We start from the raw sequence: 25,425 nt of genomic DNA, 5'->3' as shown, positions 1-25,425 counted from the left end.
GTGCTAACGGCTCAAAGCCTGCTTGGGATTCTCTCTCTGCCCCTCCCTCACTCATGCGTGTGGACACACATGGGCGCTTTCTCTCAAAATAAATTACCTTAAAAACACTTTTTTATAAAAAATAAATAAAAGTAACTTCGAATTGACATTAAGAATGGTAACTTCTCCACAATTAAATCTTTTTGAATTATTTTTTTAAAAAGATATATAGTTTCTTTAAGGTCTTAAAACACAGAATTTAGGGCTAGGGAAGAGTTTAAGCTTTCAGAGATTTTAAATTTTGAGGGATTTAAGAGCAATAATCACGGTTTTTATTTCGATAATTTTTCTCTAAAAAGTACTCAAAAATAGTTTTTCCCAAAAACAGAAAAATACATACTTTGGTATCTAGTGAAGGCACAGTGCTGCAGCCACCACTACTGCTCTGCATTAAGTCTGTCTCCATTTGTCTTGAGGTCCTGGTCTCCTCTGCTTCATATTTCCTTAGGGAAATGTCCATTTCTCTAGGTTTTCCCAAATCTGCAACCATTTCCTCAGTAGCACTAATCTCTGAGCTGGGATTCCTCAAGGAAATTGCTCGTCCACTTTGTTTCATATCTGCCTCTGTTTCTTCAATAGCAGTTGTCTTTCCTAGTACGTTCTCCATCAGGGAAAGCTCTTTTTCTCCAGTTTCTTCCAAATCAATCTCGCTCTCCCCTAAGGCACTGATCTCCACAGGTACCTTTGCCCTCAGGGAAGTTTCTTTTCCAATTTCTTTCCAATCTGTCTCCATTTCACCTACAGTCTTGACCTGTAAGGCCTTTCCTTGTGTGTCTATTTCTCTTCTTTCAGTTTCTTCCACAGATGTCTCTCTCTCCTCAGTGACATCAATTACCTCTGGTATATTCTCCCTTACAGAAATCTCTCTTCCAGTTTCTTCCAAACCTGTTTCTACTTCATCTGTAGTGCTGACCTCCTCTGGGGCATCTTCCTGTAAGGATATTTCTCTTCTTCCAGTTTCTTCCAAATCTGTCATTCTTTCCTCAGTGACATCAGATATCTCTGATATAATGTCCCTTATGGAAACTTCTCTTCCAGTTTCTTCCAAATCTGTCACTCTTTCGTCAGTGACATCAGACATCTCTGATATACTGTCTCTTGGGGAAACCGCTCTTCCAGTTTCTTTCAAATCTGTCACTCTTTTCTCAGTGACATCAGACACCTCTGATATATTCTCCCTTGGAGAAACCTCTCTTCCAGTTTCTTCCAAGTCTGTGACTCTTTCCTCAGTGACATCAGACATTGCTGATATAGTGTCTCTTGGGGAAACCTCTCTTCCAGTTTCTTCCAAGTCTGTCACTCTTTCCTCAGTGACATCAGACATCTCTGATACATCCTCCCTTGAGGAAACTGCTCTTTCAGTTTCTTTCAAATCTATCACTCTTTCCTCAATGACATCAGACACCTCTGATATATTCTCCCTTGAGGAAATCTCTCTTCCAGTTTCTTTCACATCTGTCACTCTTTCCTCAATGACATCAGACACCTCTGATATATTCTCCCTTGAGGAAATCTCTCCTCTAGTTTCTTTCAAATCTGTCTCCATTTCCACAGTGTTGTCAATCGTTTCTGCTATCTGCTCTATGGGAGAGACATCTCTTCTCCTAGTTTTTTTAAAATGTGACTCCATTTCCTTAGTACTATTAGCCTCCAGTGATATCTTCTCCCTTGGTAAGGTTTCTTCCACTCTCTTAATTTCTCCCAAAGCTGCTGTCAATTGTCCCGAAGCAACTATCTCCTCTGATACCTCTTCCTTTGAGGAAACTTCTCGCCTTCTAGCTCCTCTTCCTATATTTGGCTTTGGTTTCTGTAACCGAGTTTTCAGAACTGGGACTTTATTATCCTCTTGAATACTTAAAAAAAAAAAAAAAAAAAGGACACACAATCAAATTTTAAACCATACTGCCAACTGAAGAGAGGATGGTTGAGAAACTACTACTGAAACACCAGGAATTCTCAAATAAAAAAGTAAAATACGAAGGAAGCCTCAAGAATCTCTGGGTAAAACTTAAAAAATTAAAGGAGAGGGGGGAAAAACCCATGTTTTGAAATTGTAAACTTTTAAAATAAATGTATCTACTCACATAGAGACATGTATAAAGAGAAATCTATCGATAAGGTCAGTTAGATTAGCAGCCAACTGGCTCTGAACAGTCTCCTTGTAATTGTCATCTACATCATCCAGAAAAAGTCTCCAGTTCCCTACATTGGAGCTAGGCCAATTGGTGTCTGCTACTCCCACCTCTTTGCCCCTACTACCCTTTATCCAGACATATGCCTTGCCATAAGAGTTAAGCAGCACATTTCTATGGCCAGATTTGACCAGCATCTCAAAAAGCCACATGCAAGTATCATGTGAACAAGAAAGTATTAGGAAAAGCCAAACTTTAAACATACAGATAAAATGCTAGTAATAGTTGAAACCAGACAGTAGGTACATAGGAGTCCATTATTCTGTTCTTGCTACTTTTGTGTACACTGAATATTTCCAAAGGGAAAACAATTTCTAAAGTATGCTAGCAATTCCATCAATTTTGCTGGGTATGTTCCAGAGGGGAAAGAAAAAATATAAGAGAGCAGTGGCTAGAAGTACAGGTTTCTACATATGGGTTTTACATAAAATTTACGTGAATCTTAAAGGCCATATGTGGCTCTAATTCCAAAGAAACAAATATAAGGAAGTAAGTTGTATTTCACATTTGGACATAGATATTTAATCTAATATGCATGTTAAGTGATACTGCCAATCATGTTAACTCAAGGTCTAATTTATGAGTAAGCAACTCATCAAATCACCAATAACTGAGAAACTGACATGAAAACTATGACCTGAATTGCCCTGAAAAGTGAGGTTATATTTGTAAATATTAAGCAATTTGATACACAGATTACAAATCAGTCTCATTTGCTTTTGTTTTAAAAAACTGATTAAACATTTCTAAAACTTAACAAAAAAATTCAAACATTACATAACCAATAAGAGGATACTTACCTTAGACACTCACTAACATTCATTTGAAAAAAATTATCTTCTTTCTCAGATTGTGACGTGATGTCTTGAAACTCAAAATTTTTACATGACTGATCTTCTACCTGTTCAGGATTCTTAATAACAAAACATTTTTAAGGGTTCACAATGAAACACCCATCTATAAAAAACTGCACTGAAAATTTTGCCTGATTTGAGACCAAGGAAAATGGTAAACATTTCAAAATTATAAAATGATATTCAAGGGACATTTTTTAATGTTTTCTCTTTAGAGACCTTAAAAAATTTCATAAGCTATACCTTCTAGCTCATCTCACAGCCCCCATTCTTTTCCTCCTAATTAGAAAGCAAGTTACTGCACTTCAGTCTCATCTGTTAGAATTATCCCTGGGATCTGTGTTCTGATTACTATTATTACAGTATAGACCTTGAGATTTATAACAAAACAAATTCAAACCTCAGACTAGGATCTTAACTCTTACTCTTAACACAAAGACTAGTTATTGTATAAAAAATTCAAAAATTAATAATCTTTAGTTGTTGGACTTATATTTTAGTAGGAAGCTTTTACCATTTTACTTTGTTTAAGTCAGAGTTAAAAGTCACATACCTAGTCATATTTTCAAAAAGGAAGTGTAATTCAAATATGTGAGTGATGGGGTGCAAGTTAAACATGCTCCATTATGTAAATGCACAAAATATGGATTGCAGAGAGTTCAATGGCATCACAAGTGACAAAGCTATTAGCTCTGAGATTTTGGATTTAAATTTATAAACAATGTACAGAACTGTACAGTCTTACAGTTTAAGGGAAGGGGGTTAAAAGGGGACTTAAATACTTGTTTAACAAAAAAACTGCACAGAATCAGAGTACTTACATCTCTAGCAATACAGGATTCACTTTCATTCTTTTTTACATTGGCCCCAATTTTTTCCTGTGATGTAAGAATTTCTTTTCTTTCAGCAGCTTTACATATATTTGGCTTTGGCCTTTGCAGTCGGCCCCTCATTAGTCGTGCCGGTCTTAAAGCCTTTGTTTGATCATCGTCCCGAACACCAATTTTTTCACTCAAACTAGAACAACTACAAAAGAATAAAATTATGGTCATCCTGAAGTCATATATATGTTTGCAGTATTCCCCTCTCCCATGTATGAATAAGTAAACTGTTTGGAATATAAAATTACAAGCATCCTTTAGAACAGACATAATTTTGGAAGCCTGACTATAAAAAACATACCCTCACAAAACTGGAAAAATCTGTCCCTAACAGACATGGAATACCATTCCCCACTAAGAATACTAATTTGTAGGGGCACCTGGGTGGCTCAGTCGGTTTGTGTTTGACTCTTGATTTCAGCTCAGGTCTTGGATCTCAGAGTTTGTAGGATGGAGCCCCACAACAGCTCTGCACTAACAGCGCGAAGCCTGCTTGGGATTCTCTCCCTCTCTCTGGCCCTTGTCAGTTTGCACACACACATATGTGCACTTTCTCTCAAAAATTAAATAAAAATAAAAATACTAGTTTGTATGTAATGTACACTTCCAGGGCACTGGACATAGATTATGGAATAAATGTACAGTCCAGACTATAATACTTCAGATGCATATTAGAGCAGGGGCTACTCTGAATCTGCATTCCAAGTTAAATATTCCCTTTTGAAACCTCCTGCTATAAATAAAATTATCCAGAAACATGTATCTTTTAACCATTAATTCATCTAACAAGACTTTGTTAAAATCTTGTTAATAAGTTGAGGAAGAAATTTAAGTCGTAACTCAATGGATCCTTATCATAATTTATTTCTCCAGTAGCATAAGGAACATGATGAAAATGTTTCAACACACCTTTAGTTAAAAAAAGACTTAAGTATTCTGAATGAAAACAAAATTCAGACATCATCCAGTACAGATGTTATTACAGTCATTCCTAAAAGCTACTACTTTTATTCTACTTTCTAAATACTTACTTAGACACAGTCTCAGTTTCTGGGTTCACTTTCTCTGTATATTCCATTCCAGCAATGTCAGATGTATTCACTTTATCCTTTTCCATTTGATTCTATGAATTCAATTTTTTTACATTTTATTGACAACATAAAAAAAGTCCAAACATTGTAATAAATGGAAATTAAAACAGTGAAATATCATTTTTTGTTCTAACTATAAGAGTTTTAAAAATGATAGATACAGCTATATTATAAAACATATTTCCACATATTACTGGCAGAAACAACAATTGGTACATCCTTTCTGGAAAGCCCTTCCCCAATATGAAATCAAAGGCCTTAAAAATATTCATGGTCTTTGACTCAGTAATACCATTTCTAAGACTCTATAAAGAAAATATTTAGACAAACTCCAAGAATTTTCACAAGAGCATTATATAAAATGCTAAATAACGTGAACAGACAAAAAATCCAATGATGAGTAAATGGTTAAATAAATTCAGGTGTACCCATTGACAGAAAATTACAAAGTCACTAAAGACTGTATCTTCAAAACACAATATGAAAAAACATTTATGAAATGTTAGGTACCAAAGGATAATTAATAAATATTTAAATTAATTAAATTAATAAATAATTAAAAAATATTTTGAATAAAAATCTTATGTAAACAAAAAACAGATTTGTCACTACTGAGGATGTTTGAAAATGATATGCCCTAGCTTCTAAAGAAAATGCATCAATAGGACACTAGGAAGACACATTGAATATTAATGTGTAAGTCTTTGTAACTTCATTCTAGTATCAGTCACATTACTGTGTCATTATAAACCAAAACAAATTTTTTCCCAGTCTGGGAAAATTTTCATAATTTTAATTTCCATGAAGTCTCTTATTCCATACCTTTTCCACTGAAGTTTCGGCATGTAAACTCTTGCTCTCTGCATCTGTTTTACCTTGTGAAAGAACAGATTTCTTCCCAACTGCCCTTGACAAATTGGGTTTAGGTCTCTGCAGTTGTCTTCTTGCCATCAGTTTAACACTTCCTGATTGATCAGTTTCCCTAAAAAATGTAGTTTTTATGTTTAAAAAAAATGAACATTATTTAAATTATACCAACATGCAGGCCCAGTCAAATAAAATTCTTTAAAAATCCACTCAGGGCCAAAAAAGAAGACCTTTAAACTAACTTACAATAAGAGTATCAAAGAAGACTGAAAAAGAACAATGAGGAGGTAACATATTCTACCAGATGTTAAAAACAAACTCTATAGCATCAATAATTAAAACACTGGTACTGACATGTAAATAAACAGATAAATGAAACATAAAAGAAAATTGAGAAGTGACTCCAAAACACTTGATAGAATATAATAAAGGTAGCTTTTCAAAATAGTGAAGATGAAATACAGAATAACATGTTGTCAGAAATAATATCAAAGTGGGGCACCTGGGTGTCTCAGTCAGATAAGCCTCTCACTTGGGTTCAAGTCATGATCTCACAATTTGTGAGTTCAACCCCACATCGGGTGAGCCTCTCATCTCTCTCCCTCTCTCTCTCTGCCCCTCATGGGATTCTCTCTCACTCCCTCTCTCTCTGACCCTCACTCACTTGAGCCTAGTCTCTCTCAAAAAAAAAAACAAAAAGAAGAAGAAGAAATAATATCAAAGTAATGATGATGGCAAAACTAACACTGGGGACTAAAATAAAATTAGCTCCACTTCTTGCACTGTACTCATAATATATTCCAAACGGATCAGAATTAAAGTCATACAGAAAACACGGATGAATTCTTTATAAACTTGAGGTGGGGTAAGCCTTTATAAAATTTAACTAAAAATTCAGGAGCTACAAAAGAAAAAAAAAAATTGAGAAATTTGACAACATAAAAATCAAAAAATTTCTACATAGCCAAAACATGGCTAAGTCAAAAGTCAAACTACCAACCGAGAAAGCATGTTTTACAAATCATACAATAAGACTAGTCTCCCTAAAATATAACGAACTCCCACAAAACAGTATCATCAGTAACTTCTTAAAAAACGGACAGGGAAACCTGAGTGGCTTAGTAGGCTGAGGGTCTGACTTCAGCTCAAGTCACGATCTCACGGTTCACAAGTTTCAGCCCCACATAGGGCTCGTTGGTCAGCGCAGAGCCCTCTTTGGATCCTCTGTGATACTCCCACTGCCCCTCCTCCACTTGTGCTCCCCCCAAAATAAATATTTAAAAAATAAAAAATTAAAATTAAAAAATGGACAAACTATATAAAGTTTTAAAAAAGAAAAAATAAAAATAAGTTTGAAGAAAACTACAAATTAAAGGTGAGGGGAGGTAGAGTGTGCATGCATGTGCAAGCAAGCACAAATTAACATTAAGAATCAGAGAATCTAAGGGGAATTATACAGAGACGTTCATTGTTTACTTCTTTTGACTTTTCCTTAGGTTAGGAAACTTTAAAATAAAAAACTCAATAAAAACAATGAAATCAAATTACATACCCCTGCCAAAAAAAGGAAGAGTGGGGGGGGGGAGATACTATACTTACATATTTTATAATATCAAGACCATCAAAAACCCAAGTTTAACACCATTTTCTGAAAAAGGAGACATTTCTTACAATGTTGGTGGGAATATAAACTAGTCTAACTCCTACAAAGAATATTTTGGAAGTATCTCTCAAAATCCTAAGTGTGTACATGTATATACACAGACACATACACATGAGAATAAGCGAATCCATTTTGAGCAATTTACCCTACGAATACATACAACTGACCTTTCAACACAAGTTTAAGCTGTACAAGTCCACATATACACAGATTTTACTCAATAAATATAGTACAGTACAATAAATGTATTTTCTCATCCTTATGATTTGAAAAAAAAATTTTTTTTTTTGGTGTTTATTTTTGAGTGAGGGAGAGACAGAGCGCAAGCAGGGGAGGGGCAGAGAGAGGGGGAGACACAGAATCTGAGCTGTCAGTGTGGAGCCCGACTCAGGGTCCGAACTCATCAACAGCGAGATCTTGACCTGAGCTGAAGTCAGACGCCCAACCAACTGACTCACCCAGGCACCACATTAGAGTTTATTTATTTTATTGAGAGAGTAGGAGCACAAGCAGAAGAGGAGCAGAGAGAAGGAGAGAGAGAGAATCCCAAGCAGGCTCCACACTGTGAGCATGGAATCCAACAGGGGGTTCAAACTCACTAATGGTGAGATCATGACCTGAGCTGAAATCAAGGGGTGCTCCTCGTCCTTATGATTTTCTTAAAGCATTTTGTTTCCCTAGCTTACCTTAAATTGTAAGAATACAGTATACGATACATACAATGCACAAAATATGTGTGGTCAACCGTTTATGTTATCATGCTTCCAGGCAACGGTAGACTATTAGTAGTTAAGTTTTGGGGAGTCAAAGTTATACATGGATTTTCAACTGCCCAGGGGTCAGTGCCCCTAACCATTGTGGTGTTATTTGAAAAAACAACCCATATAGCCATCAGCTGGGCTCTGATAATATAAACTATAATTCATCTATACACCAAAACACTACACAGCCATTCAAAACTAATGAAGAGGGGACCTGGGTGGTTCAGTGAGTTAAGCATCTGATTCTTGATTTTGACTCAGGTCATGATCTCATGGTTTGTGGGATGGAGTCCCACATCAGGTTCTGCGCTGAGCGAGGAGCCTGCTTAGGATTCTCTCTCTCCTCTCTCTCTGCTCCTCCCCTGCAAGCACTCTCTTCTCTCTCTCGAAATAAATAAAAAACAAACATAGAATAGTATGCCTATTTCAAAGACTAAATTTTTATTTAAAAAAAGTTTAATTCTCAGTGTGACTGTGCTTTATCGAAAATAAGAATTCAGAAACTAAATAGCTTTTAAGCCTATGTGAAGGGTTAGAAGAACACAAAAAGGAAGTCTGAATTTTTGAGATACCTCTCTTCAAAAGGAGATTCTTTTGGTGCTTTTATTCTGTTTTTAGTGAAGACATTAGTCACTATTTTCATACAAGGAAATATAATATCCTTAAAGGCATCAATATCAAAAATCTACTGCTTTGAAAAATGACTCAAACCAAGTAAAAGTAGTATATCACAGCAAATGTTTAGCCTTTCAAATTATTTTAGAATTTCATCATAAGTCACCACTTTGCATAAAGCTCCTATCTTAACTACACATCAGATATGAAAGACAATCTTTCTGGGGTGCCTGGCTGGCTTAGTAGGTTAAGCACCCGACTCCTGATTCCATTCGGATAGTGATCTCACAGTCATGAGACTGAGGTCATTGACAGGCTCTGTGCTCTCGCTCTCTCTCTGTCCAAAGTAAATAAGCCTTAAAACAAAACAAAACAAAGAGGGGTGCCTGGGTTGCTCAGTCATTTAAGCGTCCAACTCTTTGATTTCAGCTGGGGTCATGATCTCAGAGTTCATGAAATCGAGCCCTGCATCAAGTTCTGTGCTAACAGAGCAAAGCCTGGCTGGGATTCTCTCTCTGCCCCTCACACGTTCATGCTCTCTTTCTTTAATTAAATAAATAAACCAAACAGTAGGGTTCCAAGTTAAGTTTAATTGGCTCAGTCATTTAAGTGTGTCCAACTTCTGCTCAGGTCATGATCTCAGTTTGTGAGTTTGAGCCCCACCTTGGGCTCACTGCTGTAAGCACAAAGCCAGGTTAGAATCCTCTATCTCCTTCTCTCTGCCCCTTCCTCACTCACTCACTCTCTCTCAGAAATAAAAAACATCCAAAATAAAAAATAAATTAAAAAAAAAAAAAGAGAATCTTTCTGTAATGAAACATAAAGTGATAAGCCTTGACGTCACACTTAGACCATGGTACAATTATATATTAAATGGTCTACAGTCCCTTTCTAATCCTTAAAGAAAACAACACTATAATTTCTTAAATAAGAACGCATGAAATTTTGAAACTAAATTTTAAAATCTTACCACGTAAAATACTTACAATGATTTATTTTTTAGGTTAACATTGCTTTCTTTTGTACAACTACTTTCAGCATTATTAACCTCACTTGGTGTGCTAATTTCAACTTCTGATGAAGGCAAATCTGAAGGGCTTGATTCTGAAGTCTCAGCTGCTAATGGCATGGCATCTTGTTGACCACTAAGCAAATGAAAACACATCAGGGGAAAAGAAATTTTTAGTAATACATGTCTTATAATAGCTACTTAAAAGATTTTTTTTAAATACATAAATCCACTTTAGAAAATGATACTTCATAGTTTGGAACTATCAATATAAATATTTCGGCTTTTCTATGATCCTTCTTGTACCATGTTGTTAAAAACTCTACCTTCAGAGAAAGTAGTAACCGCAAATTAACAGGCCTGGGAAACCACTTGAGAAGTCACAAAATTAAAAAGTTTTAATTACATACATGGGGTTGACAAATCAAATCTATATGTAAAGTCATAGTAAAATTGAGGAATTTTCTCTCATTAAAATTTTATACACTTAGGCTCTGCTTCGCATGGTATCCTGCTAACCAAAAGTTTTATAATCCGAGGACATAGCTCCAATACACATAAGTTGCAGTTAACACTGCATTATGCAAAGAGAGGACTACCGTATTATGAAATATTTCAACTAACAACAACATAAATGATAGCCATGTACTAACCAGTTTCAACACATAAAGCATTTAGCCAGATATTTTTTCCCTCATTTTTTCTACTGGGTGTTTGTCTTTTCCCGACTGATCAGCAAAACCTCTTTATATATTCCTTTCTGGTTAGACATACATAAAACCTCCCCAACAGCAGCTCGCCTTTCACTTTCTTTATGAAACCTTTGTCAAAAAAAGTTAAGTTTACTGCAGTCAAATTTATCAATTTTATCTTTTAAAGTTTTGCTTTTTATATCTTAAGAAATCCTTGATATCACAAAGATATTTTCCGACACCTTCTTCTAAAAGTTTTAAAGATTTGTTTTATATATGTAGCCTTTAATCTATCAGAAAGTTAGCAAAGGTGAAATAAGGATATTATCTTTTTTACACCCAAGCACCATCTAATGAATATAATATAATTCATTCACTCTTCACCCACTAATTTCTTTTTTCCACCCACTTATTTCTAATGTTACCTCTTCCATGTACCAGATTACTAAATCTTTTTTCCCAAGCTCTACTACATTCAGTTCTGCTGAGTACATTTGTTCCTGTGCCAGTAACACACTGTTTTAATTATTCTAGCTTTATTATTTTTTTAATATAATTTATTGTCAAGTTGGCTAACATACAGTGTATACAATGTGCTCTTGGTTTTGGGGATAGATTCCCGTGATTCATCAATTACATACAACACCCAGTGCTCATCCCAACAAGTGCCCTCCTCAATGCCCATCACCCATTTGCCTCTCTCCCTCACCTCTCCCCCACCCACCCTCAGTTTGTTCTGTGTATTTAAGAGTCTCTAATGGTTTGCCTCCCTCCCCCTCTGTTTGTAACTATTTTTTCCCCTTCCCTTCCCCCATGGTCTTCTGTTAAGTTTCTCAAGTTCCACACGTGAGGGAAAACATGGTATCTGTCTTTTCTCTGATTGACTTATTTCACTTAGCATAATACCCTCCAGTTCCAGCCATAATGCTGCAAATGGCAGGATTTCATTCTTTTTCATTGCCAAGTAGTATTCCATTGTATATATAAACTACATCTTCTTTATCCATTCATTAGGTGATGGACATTTGGCCTCTTTGCATAATTTAGCTATCGTTGAGCGTGCTCCGATAAACATTAGGGTATACAGGTGTCCCTATGGATCAGCACTCCTATATCCTTTGGATAAATTCGTAGTAGTACTATTGCTGGGTTGTAGGGTAGTTCTATTTTTAATTTTTTGAGCAACCTCCACACTGTTTTCCAGAAAGGCTGCATCAGTTTGCATTCTCACCAACAGTGCGAGAGGGTTCCCGTTTCTCCACATCCTCACCAACATCTAGTGTTTCCTGAGCTGTTAATTTTAGCCACTCTGACTGGTGTGAGGTGGTATCTCAATGTGGTTTTGATTTGCATTTCCCTAATGATGAGTGATGACGACAGTCTTTTCATCAATCAGGAAAAAGTATCCAAATGTGAAACAACACCCTCTTTAGCAAATGGTGCTGGGAGAACTGGACAGAAACATGCAGAAGAATGAAACTAGACCACTTTCTTAAACCATACAAAAAATAAACTCAAAATGGATAAAAGACCTAAATGTGAGACAGGAAACCATCAAAACCCTACAGGAGAAAACGGGCAACAACATCTTTGACCTCAGATGCAGCCATTTCTTGCTCGACATGTCTCCAAAGGCAAGGGAAATAAAGCAAAAATGAACTATTGGGACCTCCTCAAGATAAAAAGTTTCTGCACTGCAAAGGAAACAATCAACAAAACCAAAAGGCAACCAACAGAATGGGAGAAGATATGTACAAATGACCTATCAGATAAAGGGTTAGTATCCAAAATGTATAAAGAACTTAACAAACTTATCCGAAAAACAATCCAGTGAAGAAATGTATGGAAGACATGAATAGATACTTTTCTAAAGAAGACATCCAGGTGGCCAACAGACACATGAAAAGATGCTCAACATCACTCATCATCAGGATAATTATTCTAGCTTTAAAGTATTAATATATTTCCTCTCCAGAACTGTTGTTTTTCAAATTGTCTTTACCACTCATGACCGTTCAATCTTGTGTAGATAATAATTTTAGAATCAGCTCACTGTTTTAAAAAAACAGGATCTTAACAGTCATTACAGGGTTGTTTGTCCTCTAAAAGGCATCAGTATTTTTTGTGTGTAGTTTATGAAATTAAGTTGTGTCTCAGAAACCATAATTTAGATGTCTGTCACCTAGAAAATTAAGCACCCAAGAGCCATGACTCAGCTTCAAAGAAAGTATTAACCTTCCGAATTGTATGAACAAACTACCACAGACAGACAAGTGGAACATGAAACTAAAAACCTTCAGCACAACAAAGGAAATCATCAACTAAGTCAAAAGACAACCTGTGGAATGGGAGAAAATATTTGCAAACCATTTATCTGTTAATTTAATACCCAAAATATAAAAGGAATGCCTAGGAGTGAGTGGGTGGCTCAGTCAGTTGAGCATTTGACTCTTGATTTCCACTTGGGTCATGATCTCACCATCATGAGATATAGCCCCACGTCAGGCTCCACACTGACAGCGTGGAGACTGCTTGGGATTCTCCCTCTTTCTCTCTCTGCTCCTCTCCAGCTTATGCGCGCACAAGAACACACACTCTCTCTCTCAAAATAAACATTAAAAAAAACATTAAATCCCTATAATTCAAAGAAAATAACGTAATTAAAAAATATGAAAAAGGACTGAACAGAATTTTTTCAAAGCCATACAAAAGGCCAACAGGGATATGTAAATATCTTCAACATCACTAATCATGGAAATGCAAATCAAACCCACAATGAGGTATCACCTCAAATGTCTGAATAACCATTATCAAACACAAATAAAGAAAACACAAAATAACAAGTGTTGGTAATGAAAACCAGTTTACAGAAAACTGGTATGTTTGTGTACTGCTGGCTCAGGAATGTAAAATAGCACAGCCACTATGAACAAGTGTTAACGCTCCTCAAAAAAATTAAACATACAGGGCCACCTGGCTAGCTCAGTCAGTAGAGCATGCGATTCTTGATCTCCTGGTTGTGAGTTTGAGCCCCACGCTGGGGGTAGACAGTATTTTAAAGAAAGTAAAATCTTAAAAAAAAAATTTTAAATAGAACTATCCTATGATTCAGCAATCCCTCTTCTGGGTATACATCTAGAAGAAATTAAAACAGGAGTTCAAAGAGATATCTGCATCCCCAAATTTATCATAGCACTATTTAAAATAGCAAAGAGGGGCGCGCCTGGGTGGTTCAGTTGATTGAACATCTGATTTCGGCTCAGGTCAGGATCTCGCAGCTTGTGAGTTCGAGCCCCACGTCGAGCTCTGTGCTGACAGCTCAGAGCCTGGAGCCTGTTTCGGATTCTGTGTCTCCCTCTCTCTGCCCCCTCCCCACTCATGCTCTATCTCTGTCTCTCAAAAAGAATAAACATTAAAAAAAATTTTTTTAATAAAAAATCAAATCAAATCAAATAGCACAGAGGGGCTCCTGGGTGGCTCAGTGGGTTAAGTGTCCAACTCCTGATTTCCACTCAGGTCATGATCTCATGGTCATGAGACTGAGCCCTGTGTTAGGCTACACACTGAGGGTGGAGCCTGCTTAAGATTCTCTCCTCCCTCTGGCCCTCCCCTGTACATGTGCATGCTTTCTCTCTCTCAAAAAAACATAAAAGCAATATAACTTATTAAGAAAATAAAATAGCCAAGAGATGGAGACAATCTAAATGGTCATGGAGAGAGAAGTGAAACAGGAAAATGTGATATATACGTACAATGGAATATTATTTGGCCACAAAGAAAGAAGGAAATAGTGTCACATGCTGCAACACAGGTGAAACTTCGAAACATTATGCAAGGTGAAATATGCCAATCGCAGAAAGACAAATACTGTATGATTCCACTTATATGATGTATCTAAACAAACCCAACTCACAGAAACAGAAAGTAGAAGGATGGCAGCCAGGGACTGGGGTTAAAATGGAAGCAGAGTTGTTACTCAATTTATAGAATGTATCTGTCATACAAGATGAAAAGGTCTAGAAATCTTATGTACAACACCTTGCTAATAGTTTATAATACTCTACTACGCAATTTAAAAACTTGTTAGGGGGCGCCTGGGTGGCTCAGTCGGTTGAGCAGCCGACTTCGGCTCAGGTCACGATCTCGCGGTCCGTTAGTTCGAGCCCCGCGTCGGGCTCTGTGCTGACAGCTCAGAGCCTGGAGCCTGTTTCAGATTCTGTGTCTCCCTCTCTCTGACCCTCCCCCGTTCATGCTCTGTCTCTCTCTGTCTCAAAAATAAATAAACATTAAAAATAAATCAATAAATAAATAAAAATAAAAATAGTAAAAATAAAAATAAAAACTTGTTAGGACCAGGGCACCTGGGTGGCTCAGACACTTAAGTGTCTGACTTTGGCTCAGATCATGATCTCACAGTTTGTGGGTTCCAGCCCCGTGTCAGGTTCTGTGCTGACAGCTCAGAGCCTGATTAATGCCTGCTTCGGATTCCCTGTCTCCCTCTCTGCCCCTCCCCCACTCACACTCTGTCTCTCTCTCTCAAAAATGAATGACACTAAAAAGAAATTATCAACTTGTTAGGACAGCACATCTCACATGCTTTTTACCACATTTTAAAAAAACAAACTCAGCAGGATATACACATTCAAACTACTAAAAACCAAAAATAAAGAGAAAATCTTTACAAAAAATGATAAGCCCATGCAAACACTAACCGAAAGACAGCTGTAGCAAAGTTAAGCTTCAGAACAAAGAGCAGTATCAGAATGATATCCACAAATGATAAAGGGTAATTTCACCAAGAAGATACAACAATCCTAAATATGTACGCACCTAGTAAGAGAGCTTCAAAAGTCATGAAAACAAATAGAACTCGGAAGAACAATAGGCAAATTCATAATTACAGCTGGAGATGTCACACTCCCCATTCAGTAACTTACAGAAGATGTAGACAAAGTCAGTAAAGGTATAGAGAATACCTCGATAAAAGCACAGGATCAGTTCTTTTCTCAACTTTTTCACTGGAGGATAAATCCACAATGTCATCTATATTTTGTATGCAAGAAAGCTTCTGTTCCTTATTGCCTTCATCTTCATTCATCTCAGGCCTTAAAGACTGACTGTTATCTATGAATACAAAATGCATGTTATTCTAAAAAAATGAAAACATCCACTTTTTAAAGCACACAGGAATTTACATAAAACAGTCTATTCCTACAAATCATTAATCTATTCCACAATTTCCAATATCCAAGGCAGAGATCTTAATTTTAGAACATTTATGAAAATTTAGTCAACTCACAACTGTATAAATTTTAACTGTGTTTTATAGATCAGCCCAAATTTCCTGGGCAGTTTGTAGAATTTAAGCGTTATTAATCACTGCTACTCAGAAGCATTTAAATTACATACATCCTGACAGTACATGTCTTCTCAAGTTATATAGGGACTATCAATACATGTAAGAAACTTACTTATGTATTTTTCTCCTTTAGAATGATCTAACTGAACAGTGGCATTTCCTGAAAGATTCTTTACTTCCTGTTTACCAGTTTCATCCTGATTCTTTCTTCTTCTTTTCTTTTGATTTAGGTCTGTTTCTAATGCAATCTGTTCTGAATCCTGTTCTGGTAAAGTCTGAGACTGTTGTTCTTCTTCACCCGTTTGAGCGTCCTTTTGAGACTGTTCTGTATCTGAAATTTTGCTGCTCAGAGACTCATCTGGATCATCATTTCCTCCTTCACTGGCAACTTTTTTTGCTTTGAAAATAAAAGATACTGTTATAAACATATAAATAACCTACAGAAAAATCTTAAAGATGAAGAAGATAAATACTCAGGGATATCTGGGCAAAACTTTGAAGACAACCTAAAATACCCAATTGGGACTAAAGAAGCTGTAACACATTTATGGTATAAAAATCCACATAACAAATAATAATGAGGTAGGCTTGTAAGTAGTAATGTAAAAGATTTCAAAAGGTATTTTTGCACAAAAAACTCAAGTTGCAGAGAACATATAGATTATGATCTCATTTTTATTAAGCAAAAACAATTACATATCCTCTAAGACACACATATACTTCAATAGAAGTGTTTATTAACAGTTATCCCTAGAAAATCTGGACAATTTGATTTGAAGGCAGGGTAGGAAAGAGAATTCGCCATTTTCTGTATTATTTGTTTTTCAATGAACAACCCTTTCTAACAAATATTTTCAGGGGCATCTGAAAACCCTTTCTAACAAATATTTTCAGGGTAGCTTGGGTGGTAAGTATACAACTCTTGATTTCAGCTCAGGTCATGATCCCGGGTTGTGGGATCAAGCCCTGCTTCGGCCTCACCGCTGAACAGGGACCCTGCTTAAGATTCTCTCTCTCTCAAAAAAAAAAAAACAGGGGCGCCTGGGTGGCGCAGTCGGTTAAGCGTCCGACTTCAGCCGGGTCACGATCTCGCGGTCCGTGAGTTCGAGCCCCGCATCAGGCTCTGGGCTGATGGCTCGGAGCCTGGAAGCCTGTTTCCGATTCTGTGTCTCCCTCTCTCTCTGCCCCTCCCCCGTTCATGCTCTGTCTCTCTCTGTCCCAAAAATGAATAAACGTTGAAGAAAAAAAAAAAAAAATTTTTAGACAATATTTTAAACAATTTTAAACAATTTTTAAAATACCCTTTTAATGAAGACATATTAATAGTCAACTGCATCAAAAGATAAAAATATGTAAAATTTAAAAAAAGAAATGAGAAATCACCATGGAGACATCAACCAAAAGCAAACTTCACAACAACTGTTGATCAAGACATCTCTAAAAATATCTAGTCTTAAAAACAAAAAAAAAACCCTAATCTTAAAAAATAATAAAATTAACATCATTTAATTTGTTAAAAAAAAAAAGTCAAAACAAGAATTTACAACTGAGAACACTGGATTTCCTATCAGAATAATAATCAGCAATTTTTAAATTCTGAGACTTGTTATAAAAAACTATAAAAAGTTCTCACATTAAATAAAACACATGTTATTTATGATATGACCTATAACATAATAATCATGTTAATATATCTATTTTAGTTTCCCAGGGCCATAAAAGGTAAAAAAAAAAAAAAAACTAAAAAATGTAATAATTTTATACTTACCAACACTGTTTTTAAAAAGATAGAGACATCATGTTCCAAGAAAAGAAATGCTGGACTGCTCTGTGCAGAAGACAATTAATGCAGCAGGCAGGCTGCAGCAGCCATCCCTTGAAAGGCCTGATTAAAATGTTGACCCTTAGGCTGTGTCTGGAAACATAGGTTTGGGGAGAATTCACACCAGCCTGACAAAAGTGGCCCGGTGTGCCTAAAACGTCTGTACCAACACTATGGTTTACGCTGAACAACTGCTTTCATTTTGGGAGTTCCAAATTCTGATATGTGCCAGGCAGAGGGTGTCTACATTGCTAGCCTCCAATAAAAACCTTGGACCCTCAGTTTCTAACAAGAAAGCTGGCAGACAACTTTTTATCTATCTCATCATTAACTTGTTGCTACAGAAATGAAGCACTTCCTGTGGGACTCTAGGAGAGAGGACTCTTGTAAGCTTGTACCTGGATTTTCCTAGACTTTGAGCCATGTATCTTCTCCCTTTGCTAATTCTGTTCCGTAGCCTTTCACTGTAAGAAATCTCAGCTGGTGTAAAACCATACACTGCATCTTTTGAGTCTCCTAGCAAATAATCCAACCTCGCATTAGTCTTGCAGACCCCCAAAGCAGGCTCTCACAGCCCTAGGTTTGAGTCCTACATCTGTCAATACTTAAACTGTGAGACCATAGGGAGAGTTAACAAGATCTCCAGGGCTGTTTCCAAGTGACTAAAACATGTGGATAGGGTCTGGGATGTGAACAACCTAACATAAAAATTTCCCCATAGTTCCATGATTCTTTAAACTACTTGATGTAACTTGGGGCGCCTGGGTGGCGCAGTCGGTTAAGCGTCTGACTTCAGCCAGGTCACGATCTCGCGGTCCGAGAGTTCGAGCCCCGCGTCGGGCTCTGGGCTGATGGCTCAGAGCCTGGAGCCTGTTTCCGATTCTGTGTCTCCCTCTCTCTCTGCCCCTCCCCCGTTCATGCTCTGTCTCTCTCTGTCCCAAAAATAAATAAAAAATGTTGAAAAAAAAAATTAAAAAAAAAAAAAATTTTTAAATAAAGTACTTGATGTAACTAAACATTATCCTCCTAGATCAGAATTCAAAGAATCAAGAAAATATTTGCCTAAAAATAGAAATGCCTATATATACACAAGTTTCTACCTAGCACCAATCAACACTAACCCTGAGAAATAAACTGTGCTCAAACAATGCAATTCAGTCACAAGCAAAAGTATCAGAGTTCCATTTTTTAAACATTAGAACTTTGTGTCAGGTTTGTTTTAGAAAGGAAAATGATAGTAAGTAACCAAACATGACACCCCCAAATTCCAGTGCTCTTTTATTAGCTACAACAACACTCTAGAAGCAAGAAAGACGTCAAATAGCCCAACCATGCAAATTATTAAATTTAAAAGGAAGTGCTATTTTAGGCCAGATAACTGAAAGACTGAAGAAAAATCAAGTCTCCCCAAATGGATGCCCTGATGATCTCAACTACCCGAACTACAGAGGAATACTCAAAGACTCGAGAGACAATATTCCAAGTGTATCACTATTAAATAATAGAACACGGTTTCTTTTAAATACCTTTTACGTTTTTCCGAGGTTTAGAAGATTTCTTCTCCTTTGAACTCTGATTTTTAACAGATTTTTGTTTTCTTTTCTCTTCTTCAGCAAGAACTTTCTGAAGCAAATGAGCAAAAAAATCGAAGTCAAAAGGGCGCTTTTCCTCTGTTTAAAAAAAAGAGAAAAAGAACCCACAAGTTTATATTTTAAAAAAAGAAAAAGAATTTTCAAGTTAAGTACCATACATCAAAAGCAAATGGGCTTATTAGGAGAATGGATAACCAACTCTAGTCACTGTAGTAGAGACTCACAAAAGAAAACTGAGCAATAAATAGGAACAAGTTACATCAGTTTAAAAAACAGGGGCACCTGGGTGGCGCAGTCGGTTAAGCGTCCGACTTCAGCCAGGTCACGATCTCGCGGTCCGTGAGTTCGAGCCCCACGTCAGGCTCTGGGCTGATGGCTCAGAGCCTGGAGCCTGTTTCCGAATCTGTGTCTCCCTCTCTCTCTGCCCCTCCCCCGTTCATGCTCTGTCTCTCTCTGTCCCAAAAATAAACGTTGAAAAAAAAAAACAAAAAAAAACAACTATGTACTGATACAAGCAATATTATAGGTAAATCTCAAAATGTTGACTGAAAGAAGCCAGACATAAGAGAGCACATGCTGTATGATTCCATGAATAAGAAGTTCTAGAACAAGCAAAACTAATCTATGGTGATTCAAATGAAAATAGCAGTTGCCCTGCATCAGGATAGCTGTGGAGACTGACTACAAAGGGACAGAGGGGCCTTTCTGTTCGATGAAAATATTCCATACCTTGTTTTGGGTGGTGGTTGCACAAGTATACCCTATGTCAAAACTCAAACTATAAATTGCACTGTATGTACATTACAAATCAACTTTGAGAAAAGACCAGATGACTAACTCCTCAAAGCCTCTCTACCTCATGTCCTCTCTTCATCACAACCCTTTCACTATTTAATCTTCCAAATATCAGCAAAAAGGGAAGCAAGTGAATATTGATCAGGACCATTCTCACTAAATACCCATCAATGTCATTATATCAGAAAGAGCCATGGGGGCACCTGGGTGGCTCAGTCGGTTAAGCGTCCAACTTCGGCTCAGGTCATGATCTCGCAGTTTGTGGGTTTGAACCCCACATCGGGCTCTGTGCCGACAGCTCGGAGCCTGGAGCCTGCTTTGGATTCTGTTTCTCCCTTTCTCTGCCCCTCCCCCACGTGTGCTCTGTCTCTATCAAAAATAAACATTAAAATAATAATAATAATAAATTAAATTAAATTTTAAAAAACTAAAATGGGGCGCCTAAGTGGCTCAGTTGGTTAAGTGCCCAACTCTTGATTTCAGCTCAGGTCATGACCTCAAGGTTTGTAAGTTCGAGCCCCACAATGGGCTCCACACTAACAGTGCAGAGCCTGCTGGGATTCTCTACTCCACCATCCTCCCCTGCCACCTCTCTTCACCTCTCCCCTGAACACGCTCTCTTTCAAAATAAAAAAAATGAACTTAAAAAAAATTCTCAGAGAAATTGAAAATATAAGTTCTAAAAAAAAAAATTGCAGGGGCGCCTGGGTGGCGCAGTCGGTTAAGCGTCCGACTTCAGCCAGGTTATGATCTCGCGGTCCGTGAGTTCGAGCCCCGCGTCAGGCTCTGGGCTGATGGCTCAGAGCCTGGAACCTGTTCCCGATTCTGTGTCTCCCTCTCTCTCTGCCCTTCCCCTGTTCATGCTCTGTCTCTCTCTGTCCCAAAAATAAATAAACATTGAAAAAAAAAATTTTTTTTTTAAAAATTGCAGTTTAATTTTTTTCTAATTTTCCACTACAAAGCACCCAAATCAGCCAATAATAAAATTGTGTATTACAGGGCGCCTAGATGGTGAGTCGGTTAAGCATCTGACTTCGGATCAGATAAGGATCTCTCAGTTTGTGGGTTCGAGCCCCGTGTCAGGCTCTGTCCTGACAGTGTGGAGCCTGCTTGGGATTCTGTGTCTCCCTCTCTTTGTCTGCTCCTCCCAACTTGCACTCTGCACCTCTCTCCCTCTCTCAAGAATACACATTAAAAATTTTTTCAGTAAAATAAAATAATCTATTAAAATGGTCTTAACAATGGTTCCATACCCCATGAAGACTTTATGGATTTATGAATTCTTTTCTGATTATAATGCACTGAACATAATGAACAGTTTCATGACCACCTCTCCAAAATAGAAGTTTAAGACTAAAATACTCCAGATCTTCCAGGAGCTATTCTTAGAAGTGCTATCCCTAAAGACCCAATACAACGTTGTGAGTAGACTCCACTCATCTCAGGGTCTCCTCGTAAGGTAAACACACATGCTATATGACATCAATCCCCTTTTCAGGTTTTTTCCAAAGATTAGCACTAGAGCAAAAGGATAGTGAATACATTTATCATGAAACATTGATAATTATCTTCCAGACAAGGAATATAGGTTTATTTTTATTTTTTTTAAACTCTTGTTTGTTAAGTTTATTTTTTTTTTTTTTTAGTAATCTCTACACTCAACATGGGGCTTGATCCCAATATCAAAAATTGCATGCTCTTCTGTTTGAGCTAGCTGGGTGCCTCTACAGGTACTATTTTAAACAATACATTTAATTTTGCTTTTTTTGTACAGATCCCTTGATATTCTTCTCTGGACTCAAAAAGAAAAAATGTTAACTGCAGGAAAGCAATTACTTAAAAGCTGAAAAATAGGTATCATCCCTTCAGGTATAAATTCAAATGCCACCTTTTCAGACAAAACTTCCCTGACTACCAATTCTACATATCCACTCTTCACTCCCTTTTTTCTTCTTAGAAACTAATCACTATCTGCAATTAACGGTGACTACTGACTTTATCCTTTTCCACATCTAATTAGACTTAAGGCTCTAAAAGCAGACTTCTCATTTGCTCTGCTCACCATTATATCCTCAATGCCTAGAACATTAAACAGTTCTCAGAAGTTTACTATTATTAACTGAATGAATGACTGGCCACTGGAAGGAATCATCTATACTGTTAGTTCTTCCAGAAACAATTCCTTCTTGAATAGAGTTGACTCAGAACAAAAAAAAAAAACACTTAGAAAAGGTGTCTTCAGTCCCTCTATAACTTCTGGAACTCAGAACTCTGCTTACTTGCTTCTTAATGTTTTACCAATCCCTTGTCTATAGATCTGTTATCAGCTGCCAGACCTGCACTGCTCAAGAGAAAAATGTCCAGTCTCATTCTTCTTATGACAATAAAGAGAAAACACAAATCTAAAACACACCAGAACCAAACTGGTCCTTTTTTAAGATCTCCAAGTGATATGTCATAAAAGAGGTCTTAATACTTACGGAAGGCTTTGTCTATTCTCCATCCATTTGTTTTCTCTTCACGTTTAAATTTATTCTGTTAACAAAAGAAAACAAAAACCTATAGTAATTTTATCCCATTAAAAAAGTGAAGATTACAGTTAAAAAATAAGCATTACAATAAAACTTCTGGGTTGCCTGGGTGGCTCAGTTGGTTGAGGGTCTGCCTCTTGATTTCGGCTCTGGTCATGATCCCAGGGTCATGGGCTTAAGTCCTGAGTCAGGCCTCACACGAAGCATGGAGCCTGCTTGGGATTCTCTCTGTCTGTCTGTCTGTCTGTCTGTCTGTCTCTCTCTCTTCCTCTGCCCTTCCCCCCGGCTTGTACACTCTCTCTCTCTAAAACAAAAATAAATAAAATTCTTATAACAAATGATTCTCTTGTACATAACATCTTTGCCAACAGGCAAGCTACTTAAACCTTCAGCTTTTTAAAAAGAGATGATTATCTACACTGAGCTCCCTGAACCTCCTTATAATCAACAGCATAAATCAGCAATGGAAGCTAGAGTTACAGAGGATAGAAAAAAATTAAGTTAACTAGCCTGGTAACAAATCAAACTGTAGTCAATTAAGCCAACTAATATTAACTCTTTAAAAACTAATATATTCATATCAAGTTAAACATATTACTATTCTCATGTTTTTTTATGGCACAGAAGAGAGACTGTGAGAAAACAAATTTTTGAGTCAGGCCAAGTTTATCTTTAGAATCTTCTTTATATTGGGGCACCTGGGTGGCTTAGTCGGTTAAGCATCCAACATTGGCTCAGGTCATGATCTCAGGGTTAGGGACTTCATTGGGCTCTCTGCCATCAGCACAGGACCCATTTGGTCCTCTGTCCCCTTCTCTCTCTGCCCCTCCCTCGCTTACATGTGTGTGTGCACGCTCTCTCAAAATTAAACAAACGTTTAAAAAAAAAGAGAGACTTCTTTATATTAAGGCACATTTCTTCATGCTTTTCTGAGCACCAGAGATCATCATTCCCTGTAGCACTCCAGATTACCTCCATTAAGATGGAGATGGTTAAAGTTTAAGGTTCAATCCATCCTAACTAAGGTCATTAGGAAGTGTGAAGGTATAAGCTTGTTTGTAAGATTATCAAATCATGCAATTACATCCTGGGAGAGGGCATAATCACCAATCTCTCCCTTTTATAGATCAGTCTAAAAGCTTTTATTGAAAATACAAAAATCAAACTTTGTATTGAGAAAAAATAGAGAAAATCACAAAACAAAGAAGCGCTTCATGGCCCCCTTCTTCCCTCTGAAAGAACCTAACCACTGACCTGACTTTATTTAAAGTTCTGTCTTGCTTTCCTTACTGTTTATGATTCAAGGGCACACGCGTCTTTAAACTCTTTAGGTGAGCCTTGCCCATATTTTAAAAACTTCATAGGCCTTCAACATTTTTTCATCTACAGTTTATCCTTTTTTTTTCTAGTCTTTATTTTCTTCGTAAAACTCATTCCCAAGTAAAGAACACTTAAGTTTTCAAGGATCATTATCTTTCTCCCATAAAGATCATATTATTCTTTAAACATCCCCTCAAAAGTTACCTCCATAAAAATGAGAGGCTATATAACCACTAAATTGAACATCCTAAGAGAAATGCCAATAAGCTTTAGGCATTATTCAATTCTAAAACAATACTATACCATATTTTACCTAATGAGGAACGTAATTGAGAACAATTTAAAACATTTGTAAAGAATGTATTGATATTATTCCTTGAATTTACAGGCAGGAACTACTGAAAACTAAATTTCATGATTGTAAAATAAATCCCATAATTTCCACCACTGACTCTGATGAAGTAACTGGTTACAGGCTTACTCAACACATCGAACCACACCAAAAATAACTTTACTACTGAACCAAATAAATGAATCAACTGTTTGCAAACAATGGACAACAGCAAAAGTAAAACTACAACTTCACATTTCTGGAGAGAATGGAAACATCTAAGATGTACCCATGTTCACCATGGCTCTCTGGGCTAAATTCCCTAAACAATGAAGAGGAGATAAAGGCCAAAGAGAGCAGAGCTCTCAAGAGCTAGAGAATATTTAGGGGTTGTAGAGAGAAGACAGCTATATAAAAAGGAGTCTCACAAGCCTAGTGGAAGTAGTCCATGGGTGCTTGGTCTATATCTGGGTTCCACATACCAACAGCCTAAGGCCTAGTAGAAAACAACTACTCCAGGAATGAGAAAAGAAAGATACTAGAAGTTACATAACAGAGCAAGCTGACAGAATTCTAGCCCTCACAAAAGCAAAGACTTATTAGTCAATACCCAAACATTTACTTTAGACACCAGAAAAGTCACCGCTTTGAGATAAGGACCACAGTCTTAGAGCAGGCTTTCTCACTCAGGGCTCTAGCATGAGAATTAAATTCTAATGCCCTAAAGCATTCACGATATGTAATGAATTATACCATCTCTTCTGTGCATCTCGAATAGTACTAATATGATGGTCCTCAGAGAACTTAGAAAACTAATTCAAAGGATTTTCTATGGTTCAGATAAAAAAACCTAGAAAAAGGATTAGCCTAGATTTGCCTTAATAAAGCCTAAAATCAAGCCTTGACAATAACAAGGAGAGTTGAGAGAATATTAACTGCCTTTTAGAACTTAATACTCTTTAAAGGAAAGAAACCAACAAACATAATCTAGACACTATCAAACATATCATC

The 25,425-nt window shown here is 36.9% G+C and overlaps 1 protein-coding gene across 9 annotated transcripts in view; it reads right to left on the bottom strand.

Annotated features, from left to right (window-relative positions):
- Window positions 1-25,425, bottom strand: part of BDP1 (B double prime 1, subunit of RNA polymerase III transcription initiation factor IIIB) — a 99,616-nt gene that overhangs the window by 52,679 nt on the left and 21,512 nt on the right. For all 9 annotated transcript variants that reach the window (XM_045061800.1, XM_019835223.3, XM_045061811.1 and 6 more), the window contains 10 exons: window positions 22,713-22,767; window positions 19,372-19,515; window positions 16,136-16,420; window positions 15,641-15,788; window positions 9,950-10,108; window positions 5,880-6,039; window positions 4,998-5,089; window positions 3,907-4,111; window positions 3,032-3,144; window positions 380-1,892 (listed from right to left, as the gene is read on the bottom strand). In XM_045061800.1, the coding sequence (XP_044917735.1) occupies window positions 380-1,892; window positions 3,032-3,144; window positions 3,907-4,111; window positions 4,998-5,089; window positions 5,880-6,039; window positions 9,950-10,108; window positions 15,641-15,788; window positions 16,136-16,420; window positions 19,372-19,515; window positions 22,713-22,767 (2,874 nt within the window). The remainder of the gene's footprint in view (window positions 1-379; window positions 1,893-3,031; window positions 3,145-3,906; window positions 4,112-4,997; window positions 5,090-5,879; window positions 6,040-9,949; window positions 10,109-15,640; window positions 15,789-16,135; window positions 16,421-19,371; window positions 19,516-22,712; window positions 22,768-25,425) is intronic.

The sequence above is a fragment of the Felis catus genome, chromosome A1, assembly GCF_018350175.1.
Source record: "Felis catus isolate Fca126 chromosome A1, F.catus_Fca126_mat1.0, whole genome shotgun sequence".
Lineage (NCBI taxonomy): Eukaryota > Metazoa > Chordata > Mammalia > Carnivora > Felidae > Felis > Felis catus.
The sequence above is the reverse complement of the archived record's forward strand: the minus strand, read 5'-3'. Positions and strand labels throughout refer to the sequence as shown.